The sequence below is a fragment of the Acinonyx jubatus genome, chromosome A3 (genome assembly GCF_027475565.1).
Source record: "Acinonyx jubatus isolate Ajub_Pintada_27869175 chromosome A3, VMU_Ajub_asm_v1.0, whole genome shotgun sequence".
NCBI classification, from domain to species: Eukaryota; Metazoa; Chordata; class Mammalia; order Carnivora; family Felidae; genus Acinonyx; species Acinonyx jubatus.
The window spans coordinates 100,680,463-100,691,174 of record NC_069388.1 but is presented as its reverse complement, the minus strand read 5'-3'; the positions used below and the strand labels follow the sequence as shown (position 1 = coordinate 100,691,174).

Sequence of the window (10,712 nt, the reverse complement as noted above, 5' to 3'; positions counted from 1 at the left end):
GCCATGTTAACTTAACTCCCAGTGGGAGGGCTAGGAACTTCCCAGTGATTTCCTATAACCGGGTAGCCCTCCCTTTGTTTCTGACTAGACAGGAACCATGCAATATGGGAAAGGGCACTTTTTAAAAGGTTCCCCTAAGACAAGCAGAAAGCACAAGGTTATGAGTGAAGGGGACTCTGGAAGTCCTCCTGATTTCTAAAGCTTGATTTTCCTCCGACACTCTCAACAAAGCCTGCTATTTATGGCCCACTTTCTGTCCATCTGTCTGCTCATCTAATTGTCCATCCATCCATCCATCCATCCATCCATCCATGCATCCATCCATCTACCCATCCATCCATCCATGCATCTATCCATCCATCCCTCCCTCCCTCCCTCGCTCCCTCCATCCATCATCCATCCATCCATCCATCCATCCATCCATCCATCCATCCACCCCATCCATCCATCCAGTGAAGGAATATAACTCCTGTACCTCCATATTTTTGCTTTATCATTCTAATAGTTGTTCATCTGGCATTGTAAAGGAAAGAACTACTCCTTTGAAATATGTTTTTTCCAGATAATTTTTATCCCTGTAAGAGTGTCTTATTTCCTTTAGTTTAGTCATTTTATTTATTTTTAAAAATTTATTTATTTATTTTGAGAGAGAGAGAGTACATGAGGGGGGTAGAGGGAGAGAGAGGGAGAGAGAGAGAGAATCCCAAGCAGGCTTAAACTCATGAATGGTGAGATCATGACCTGAGCTGAAATCAATAGTCAGATGCTTAATCGATTGAACCACCCAGGCCCCCCAAGTGTAGTCATTTTATTTTATTTTATTTTTTATTTTTTTTATAAAAATTTTTTTTAATGTTTTATTTATTTTTGAGACAGAGAGAGACAGAGCATGAATGGGGGAGGGTCAGAGAGAGAGGGAGACACAGAATCTGAAGCAGGCTCCAGGCTCTGAGCTGTCAGCACAGAGCCCGACGTGGGGCTTGAACTCACGGACCTCGAGATCATGACCTGAGCCGAAGTCGGCCGCTTAACCGACTGAGCCACCCAGGTGCCCCAAGTGTAGTCATTTTAGAGAGAATTTTAAGTGCATCATAAACTTTCCTTCCTTTTTATTTATTTTTATTTTTAAAAGTTTATTTATTTTGAGAGAGAGAGAGAGAGAGCAAAAGAGGGTCAGAAAGAGAAGGGAGAGAGAGAGAATCCCAAGCGGGCTCCATGCTCAGTCTGGAGTCTAACTCAAGGCTTGATCTCACAAACCATGAGATCATGACCTGAGCTGAAATCAAGAGTCAGACAGATGTTCAACTGACTAAGCCACCCAGGTGTCCCTTGTCTTCCCTTTTATTTTTATATATTTAAAAAATTTTTAAATGTTTACTTATGTTTGAGAGAGAGAGAGAGTGCAAGCGGGGAAGGGGCAGAGAGAGAGGGAGACACAGAATCTGAAGCAGGCTCCAGGCTCTGAGCTATTAGCACAGAGCCCGATGTGGGGCTCAAACCCATGAACTGTGAGATCATGACCTGAGTCAAAGTTGGATGCCTAACCGACTGAGTACCTAGGCACCCCTTGTCTTCTTTTTTAAAAGAGGACATGCTACATCATATGTCTTTTTAGATAATCCAGACGAAAGTTCTAAATGGAGGCCTCAGTGCTTTCTTGTAAAATCAGCATTGTGGGCCCTCAGAGCTGTTTACAGCTCCACACTAAATGGTCTCAATTGCTCTGCTCTCACTTTTGTAATTTTTTCTGAGATTCTTGTCATCTGCCACTTCCTATAGCTCGTGGCATGCTTTTAAGCAATTATTCCTTCAAGTGGCATTGGCTGGGAAATTGATTGCCAAGTGTGTGAGAGTTGTGCATAGAGCAAGAGTCCTGAGTTCTTTATGTATTTATTAAAGTCTCTATTATTATTAAAAGTTTATTCATTTATTTTGAAAGAGAGAGAGAGAGATTTGAAGAGAGAGAGAGAGAGAGAGAGAGAGAGAGAATGAACAGGGAAGTGGCAGAGAGAGAGGGGGAGAGAGAGAGAATCCCAAGCAGGCTCCACACTGTCAATGAAGAGCTTGAGTCGGGCTTGAGTTTGCAGACCGTAAGATCACGTCTGGAGCCCAAACCAAGAGTCAGCGATTAACTGACTGAGCCCCCCAGGTGCCCCAAGACTTGTTTATTTTTTGAAGTACATGAGTCTCCTGCCTTTGTAACCCCTATGTTTGCTTCATCCTGGGTTGAAGGGCTCTAGGTGGTTGAAGTCCTTGGAGGCATAATCCCTAGAAATGGAGGTGGTATAATATCGATGGATTGTTCTTCCTTGATCATAACTGCTTTCCTTTTTGAAGAAAGGAGGGGATACCAGAGGCTAACATGGATTACTCCTCCCCCAAAAGAGGAGATGGGGGCCCAGGGTGGGGCCAGCTGGGTCACTGGTGTCCGAAGTGTTTGAGGGATAAGGAAGCTGCTGGCTCCCACTGATAGTGAGCAGGTGGCTGGGGAAGGAACCATTGCCTCCTGCTCACTTTTCATGGTGATGGCCAGCGTGGATGGGGGAGAGCAAAGGGAGCCCCAAGGGGAGCCACAGCGCCTGGTCTCCTCTCAAGTCCTGAAGTAGGACTGGCACCAGCGGTGTCTAGATGGGCACTTGGGGTGGGGTTCGGGGGCATCTCAGCCCGTAAACACCCCATTTCCTGACATACTCCTCATTACACAGCATGGGTGACTCCTTTAAATACACAGATATGGTGACACTCAAAACGCTGACAAGCACCTGTGCTTGCATGGGGACCCCTTCTCTCTAAGTGGGCAGCGACCTGTTACCTGGAAACAGCAACAATATACACTCAGGCAGGGAGGGCGTGCCCTCCACTTCCCTCCCGTATGGTGACCAGGGCTGCCCATTTGTGGCAAACACATCTCTGAACTTGGACACAGTGACCCCACTCAAAAAAGTGACACCCCAGACGATAATTGCACACCCACAGGGATGCCCACAGCACACTCCCGCATGGTGAGCTGCTCCTCTTCGGAAGCTCCCTGTCCACACTTACACATGCTCGCACGCGTGTGCTCAGACGCGCTCAGACCCACTCAGACCCAACAGAGCTTGGGGAGCTGAGGGGCTGATTCCGACATTCTTCTTCCCCTCCCCAGGATTTTTGTCAATTGCAGGTTGGTGCTGGGGAAGATTCGCTGCTTTGGCTTTGACATGGACTACACCCTGGCTGGTAGGGAGGGAGGGAGCAGGGTATTTGGGGCTCGGGGAGCAGGGGGTAGGCACCAGCTGGCCTGGTTCTGCGTGGTTCCCACAGCCTACAAGTCCCCAGCCTATGAGGCACTGGTCTTTGAGTTACTACTGGAGCGTCTGGTGTGCATTGGGTACCCGCGTGATATCCTGCGCTACACCTATGACCCCGCCTTCCCCACCAGGTGCGGGAGCTTACTGGGGTGGGAGGCTGTGGCAGTAGTCAGCTCTGGAACCCCCATCCACAGCCTCTGCGCTCTCTCCCTCGGGGGCTGGTGTTTGATGTGCTCTATGGGAACCTGCTGAAGGTGGACACCCATGGGAACGTGCGGCTGGGCACCCATGGCTTCACCTTCCTCTCGGAGTAAGGGACCCAGGGTAGGGGGAAAGGATGATGGAGGAAAGAAGAAGGTGGGGGAGGAGAGACTCAGGACACAGCAGAGGCTCAATAATGCCAGCTGGATAAAAGAGGGACAGCAGGGGTGGGCAGAGGTGGGAAGGAGCAGGGGGTAGGCACCAGCTTGAGTGCAGGGCTTGAGTGCGCAGCTAGGAGGAACTAGGGAGGGGGCATTGACCTCACCCAGCCTGCTCCCTCCCCAGGGCAGAGATCTGGAGCTTCTACCCCAGCAAGTTCGTTCAGAGGGACAACCTGCAGAGGTTCCACATCCTCAACACGCTCTTCAACCTGCCTGGTGAGGGCTGGATAGGGGTTGTGGGAGGTGGTCCTCGGGGACACAGCTCTGGCCTGGGTGGGTTGCTCTGGATCCCTGGGCCAGCGACTGACTGGCCTCTCCACCCCAGAAATCTACCTGTGTGCCTGCCTGGTGGACTTCTTCTCTGGCTGCTCCCGCTACACCAAGTGAGTCCTGTGCACTGTCCAGCCCTGGGTCACCAACAGGACGCTGCCACTGCCCAGAGCCCAAGTGCTGAAGTGAGGTCCTTGCCAAGGAGCAGAGACCCTTCCTGAGGGGCTCTAGGAACTCAGTGGGAAGGCTTTCACTGCAGGCTGCCCCCCCACACCTTGTAACTGGTGCCCTCCCAAGGCATGACGCTCAGCACAGGGTGAAACCCCTTCCAGCATGGTTGGGACATAAGTTCAGTGTGGTTTGAGGGGTGACTCTGGTATAGGATCTGGGCTGAGTGGTCACCTCAGGCCCCCTTATCAGCCTGTCTTGTTCTCTCGGCCTGCCCCAGCTGTGACACTGGCTATCAGCATGGGAACCTCTTCATGTCCTTCCGAAGCCTCTTCCAGGACGTGAGTGATGCCATGGATAATGTCCACCAGTCGGTAAGTGCCCAGGACCCCAGGACCCTTGACCTGTCTGCCTTTGGCTCTGCTGGGTGTGGCCCAATGGCTCCAGCCTCCACAGAATTTCCTCTTTCCTTCCCACTGAGGTCTATGGTCTGGGCTCCTGCACCTTGGACGCATGCATGCAGGTGGGCATGCATGCACACGCACACCTGCATGCACATGCATGTGTGCACACCCGTACACACACACACATGCATGCACATGCACACCTGCACACACACACACACACACACACACACACACACACACACCTCTGCTCCCCCCTGCAGGGCTGTCTGAAGGAGAAGACCCTGGAAGACTTGGACAAATACGTGGAGAAGGATGTGAATGGGTCATGACCAGGCCTGTCCCTTTGTCCCCCTCCTCCCCATGGCAGTGGAGCTGTGTCCCTGTCTCCCCCGCTCAAGATGTGGGCAGAGCTCTGTGGCCTTGTCTTGCTCACAAACTTTCCTGCTTGGCCTGGAGCCCCGTGCCTGGGAGGCTGAGAGCTGAGAAAGGGATCCCAGGGCAGCTGGGGGAGACCCCACCCTGGAAATGACTGACCTCTGCCTCTGCTCCAGGTGCGAATCCCCATCCTGCTGGGTAAGATGAAGGAAGTTGGGAAAGTATTTCTGGCTATAAACAGCAGCTACAACTACACGGATGTGAGTGTGTGGATGGAGGGGTGGGACCCTCAGCCATTAGAGCCCAGAGGACATTGGAATCTGCCTTTCTTGGCCCCTGAAGGAAACTGAGGCCCTGTAGGAACAGTGAGGAGTAGGAAAGAGCAAAGGCCGTGGTACCCCCATGGTCTGGTTGGCGTTTGGGGTTCCGTTTCTTGGCCTTGAAAAAAAATTTTTTTAATGTTTATTTATTTTTGAGAGAGAGAGAGAGACAGACAGAGAGAGAGAGAGAGAGAGAGAGAGAGAGAGAGAGACAGAGGACAAGCAAAGGAGGGGCAGAGAGAGGAAGACACAGAATCCAAGTCAGGCTCCAGGCTCTGAGCTGTCAGCACAGAGCCTGACACAGGGCTCAAACTCACGAGCTGTGAGATCATGACCTGAGCTGAAGTTGGATGCTCAATGGACTGAACCACCCAGGGGCTCTATTTCTTGGCCTTTTTTAAGGTCTCAGTGGATTAAGAAATTTCTGCCCATCTTGCTCCTGTGGTCCCTAGCGTATCCTGTGGGGTGAGGGCACAGGCAGGCAGCAGCCCCTGGCCCAGCCCACCTGGGTGCTCTGACCCTTGCCCTGTCTCTGCCAGGCCATCATGACCTACCTGTTTGGCATTAGTGAGGTGAGTGCCACGTGCCAGGCTGGGGTGGGCTGTACCAGGAGGAGGACCAGGCCAGGCCACGGTGCTGAGGGCCTCTCCCATGTCTGGCCCTCCCCCTGAGGAAGAACCAAGCGTGGGAGGGGGCATTTCACATGCATGGGCTTTGCTGGAGCCTCTGCAGTGGGTGGGAGGCAGTGACCTTAGCCAGGCCAAAGGGTCAGGGAAGCCACCGATGGCCTTGGAGAGAGCCATGAAGAGGCAGTCGGTTGTTTGGGGAAGGGCTTAATGAGGTGCAAGGGGGTGAGATCAGGTTGTGGCAGGCCCAGGGGAGGGGTGTGTGTGACATACCCTGTGGCACCATGTGTGACCAGGTGTCACTGGCAGGCAAACGGGTGAGCAGGGCTCTAACTCAGCGACTGTGCTCATATCCTGACGCTGACAGGAGAGCCTGCACAGTGTCCAACACCAGCTTCCATAAATACCTTTTGAGCACTTCCTTGTGCCAGAGTGGTCATGGTCAAGAATGCTGGGGAGGCAGACCATGTGGTTCTCGAATCCAGGAGTGTACAGGGCTAGGAGTCAGGACCAGGACGCATGGATGGGCATGTGACTTGAGGGCTGGCAAAGCTTTCACCAGTCCAGAGCTTGGTGGGTGGCCAGGGAAGAGCTGTGAGGTGTGTCGGGGTCCAATGTTCCAGACTGTGTGTGTGTGTGTGTGTGTGTGTGTGTGTGTGTGTCTGCACACGCTCCCATCCCTTCACAACCCCACAGGCTGAAGGCTCAGCCAGGCCCTGGAGGTCCTACTTCGACCTGATTGTGGTGGACACACAGAAACCCTGCTTCTTTGCTGAGGGGACGGTGCTGAGACAGGTCAACAGGGTAATGGCAGGGGCTGAGGCCCCATCTACCTTGACCCATGGGCCACAAGGTGGGGAGGGACCCTGCTCCTCACGCTTGACCTGCCCTTGGGAGTTGCCTCTCTGCTACTCTGTCCCTGGAGGCCGGGAACCAGGGGACTCCTTTGGGACTCTCTGTCACCTCCTTCCTCTCCTGCCCCCATAGTAATCCTGGCCACTCCCAGTGCTCTGCTCTCTCTGACCAGGGTGCCCCTCTCCTCTTCTAGGATTCAGGCAAGCTCCGCGTGGGCACCTGCATGGGGCCCCACCAGCACTGTGTAGTTTCCTCTGGAGGTACCAGCTCCCGCCTTGTCCCCGTGCCTCCACAGACACCCTCCCTAGACTAGGAACGCATGTCCCCAACCTGCCCACCAGGACAGGAGGGGCTCTGAACAAGCCTGTCCTCCCATGGTGGGGCAAGCTCTTCGGACACGGTGTGTGAGCTGCTCGGGGTACGGGGGAAGGATATCCTGTACATTGGGGATCACATCTTTGGGGACATCCTCAAGTCCAAGAAGTAGCAGGACTGGCGAACTTGCCTGGTGGTTCCTGAGCTGTTCCGGGAGCTTGGCATCTGGGACCAAGAGAAGGGTGAGCTGTGTGTGGGGGGGCTTCAGGACCAGGTGGGGGGGCACCGGCCCCCAGTGCAGAGGCCTGCCCCTTCATCATCTTGTCCTCTTCCCTGTTGGGGGTTAGTAGTAACTGTGATAATATTGTCCACTCTGTGGTTTATGAGAGTGGATCTACTTTACACAGAGGAAACAGAGATCCAGAGAGGTTAAGAAACTTGCCCAAATTCGGGGCGCCTGGGTGGCTCAGTCGGTTAAGTGTCTGACTTTGGCGCGGGTCATGATCTCACAGTCTGTGAGTTCGAGCCCTGCGTTGGGCTCTGTGCTGACAGCTCAGAGCCTGGAGCCCGCTTCGGATTCCGTGTCTCCCTCTCCCTCTGCCCTCCCCTGCTCTGTCTCTGTCTCAAAAATAAATTAAAAAACACTTAAAAAGAAAAAAAAAAAGGAAACTTGCCCAAATTCACAGCCAGAAAAGGGCAAACTGACTCAAATACCTGTGTCCTGACTCCAGGGTGTTATGGTGGTTCTGTAGTCTGAGCGTTCCTTCCTCACCTGACTGTGCCCTCCCCACTCACCTGAGGACTCTCAGAGAGAGGAAGGTACAGTTCCACACCTGGGAATGTCTCGAAGTATCCTCTGGGTCAGGAGTAGCTGTGAGCCTAAACAATTTGGGTTTGTTCTAAAAGCTGGGTTTGACTCATTACCATGTGACCGTGGGTGAGTCACCTGACTGCCTGACTAGCTTCGTCACCTGTCCCGCAGGACCTTTGCTGTCTCTGCTTTGCTCTGAGCTGAGTCTCAATCGATGTAAGGAAGGGGCGAGGGATGCTATGTACACAGCTGGGGATGTGTAGACCCCTGGTGACCTGTCCACCCTCACCAGTGGAACTGGGCCTGGGGCAGACAAAGGTAGGCAGGGCTGTGCCTCATCCCCTGCTGTCCTCTGTCTACTTTTCAGAGTGGACAGAGGAGCTGAAGAGGCTGAACATGTACCAATGAGAGAGCCCTGGCCCATACTCCCTGCTAGCAGAGGGGAGAGGGGTGGAGGGTCCTGGCCAGGGTAGTCAGGAAATCAAGATCTGTTCCAGGCTGGGCTTCCCTAGGAAACTGGATTTGGGGATCCCTCTGACCCCCTTGGGTTGCATTGTGACCTCTAGATCCTTCCTCCTTACCCACTCAGCACGAACTCAGGATGCCTGCCCTCTCACACAGGTGTGCACACCCAGCCCAGCAACTCCACCGGGTGCCTGTGGAGTGTCCTCTGACCTCCATGGGGTCTAGCGAGGTTGTGCCTGGAGCTTGGAGGCACTGTTCCTTTTCTCCTGGGTCATGTGGCTGTTTTTGCACCAGGCACATGGATGGGAGCAGTTATGGGCTGCAAGTTATCAACTCCACCAAGAGGGAGATTCAGGTAAGAGTGGGAGCTGAGTGAGGAGACCCCTAGTGAGGGTTGGGGGGCCAGGGGTGTGCCTCCAGACTGCCTGCCCTGATCTGCTGTGTCCCAGGTTCCTGAGCCCAGTTACAGGATTTTCCACAACCCCTGCAGAGCTCCACTTGTCCTTGTCTGCCAGCGCCCTCTGCTGGTCTATTCTCCAAATGACAGCACCGTGCGGCTGCAGGAGGACTGAGTTCAGGGTGATTTGTGGAGTGTGGCTAGACCCTCAATCTCCGTTAACCTAATCTCCATGAACCCTCCTTGAGACATGCCTGCCTGTTGGGTCGGGTCCTCAACGTGCTAGACTAGCCAGCTGTGATCAGCGTCTGGGGGCAGCTAGGTGAGTGGTCCCAGAAGATGGGGGTTAGGGCCAGTGAGCTGACGGGTCCTGGGAAAAGAAGGAAGGAAAACACGCCCTGTGGCACTACCGACCAGCCACCAAAGCTGGGAGAGTCCCATAGCCCGTGTCAACAGATTCAGGCCATTTGGCATTCACAGAGCCAGCTGGGACCAATGATGAAGGATCCCTGCTGAGCCTTTTGCAGGGTATAAAGCCCTTGCCTGCTATTTGATCCTTCCATAGCTCTGAGAGGTGGGCTGGGCAGGGACAGCTACCTTTATCTGACAGATGGGAAACAGGTTCGGAGAGAGGAAATTGCATGCTTTTGGTCACTTTTGGAGTAAATGTCCAGATCAGTTCTCTAGACGCTAAAAGCAAGGCCTGGTGAGGAGGTGGAGACCTGCTAGGTGGGCAGGAGTGGGGCCAGGTGTGTGGGCCTCTGCAAAGCCCTCTGTCGGGGCATCAGAAGCTACATTAAGCTGAGGGTTTAGTCCGGGTGGTCACTCTCCAGGGCCAGGCAGGTAACTGAGGAAAGCAGGAAGGGGGGTCTGTGGCAAAGTGGAGAGCTGCCCCACCTCCCTAAGCTCCATGCGCCACCTCCGGGGTTAAAGAACACAGCTCCTTCCCAACTGGGGGCAGACACCCTGATGTCTCCAGGTGACAGACCCAGGGAGGGCAGAGCTGGCCCCAGAAGGGGGGGGGATTCGTCTGTGGGTGATGCAGGTCCCGATGGGGGGGATCTCTTCTCTGCCAGAGAGTCACCAGGGAGCTGGACCTGTGCTACAGCGCGATGGGCAGCCTATTCCACTGAGGTTTCAGCCAGACGCTTTTCTCCAACCAGCTGATGGCGCTGTGCAGACCTCTACACCAGCTGCCTGCCTCAACTTCCTGAACCACCTGCTCAGCTTGCTGTATCTGGCGGTCCTGGAGCTGGTGGGTCCCTGCAGAGCCTCTCTGGCTATCCCTGACCCTCTGCCCCAGGAGGAGCCTCTGGTCTCCAGCCCTGCCAAGAGCTTCTGAGGTCACCAGGCCCCATCTCCCACCTCCAGGCACAAGTGGGTCAAAGCCTTGCAGGTAACTGTGGGCAACAGAAAATATGCATGGGAGCAGTTACAGATATAAGTTGCCTCTGCTGGGGAAGTTTCCCTCATGCCCAACCTTCACACCTGCTTTCAGTGGAGGCCACATTAACTCAGTATTTCCTTAATAGAAAGGATGCCAGTTGCTAGGAGGAAAGCTATAGTCCCTCTGCTCTCAGTTAACACGCAGTGACTGCAGAAGGAATAGACGAAGCCGCAGATGATGCGGTAAATGCTCCAGCTGGTTTTCCTCTGGAACACCTGGACATGCTTCTGGGTCAAGAGCAGGGAAGTGGCAGTGGTCGTGACGCCCCCCGGGGTTAGTGGAGCTGTGAGGCCGACCAGCGCAGTGCCTCCCTGAGCACGCATGTTGGTTCTCTCAGTGGGATGTCATTATTTCCATCTTATAACATGTAGTCTCATGTCAAGGATCGGGACTTGAAAGTAGTTCTCCAGGGCTCCCTGCCTCCTGCTTTCCTTGCCACGATCAGCTAGCTGCCTTCTAGATGTTTGAGTGGGAAAACCATCTTCGGAGTGTCTCCTGTGTTTCCTGTGTTGGGCTGTGTGACCTTTTTGTTTGTTTTTTTTTT

The 10,712-nt window shown here is 53.8% G+C and overlaps 1 protein-coding gene across 1 annotated transcript; it reads left to right on the top strand.

Annotated features, from left to right (window-relative positions):
- Positions 1-2,390: 2,390 nt before the first annotated feature.
- NT5DC4 (5'-nucleotidase domain containing 4) lies at positions 2,391-8,903 on the top strand. Its single transcript, XM_053201392.1, is given in 14 exon segments — positions 2,391-2,403; positions 3,112-3,417; positions 3,501-3,600; positions 3,837-3,928; positions 4,038-4,095; positions 4,431-4,524; positions 4,818-4,871; positions 5,109-5,192; positions 5,792-5,824; positions 6,575-6,682; positions 6,927-6,993; positions 7,120-7,476; positions 8,426-8,679; positions 8,774-8,903. Coding segments are annotated over 14 exon segments (1,743 nt in total). The 3' UTR covers positions 8,897-8,903.
- The last annotated feature ends 1,809 nt before the right edge of the window (positions 8,904-10,712 follow it).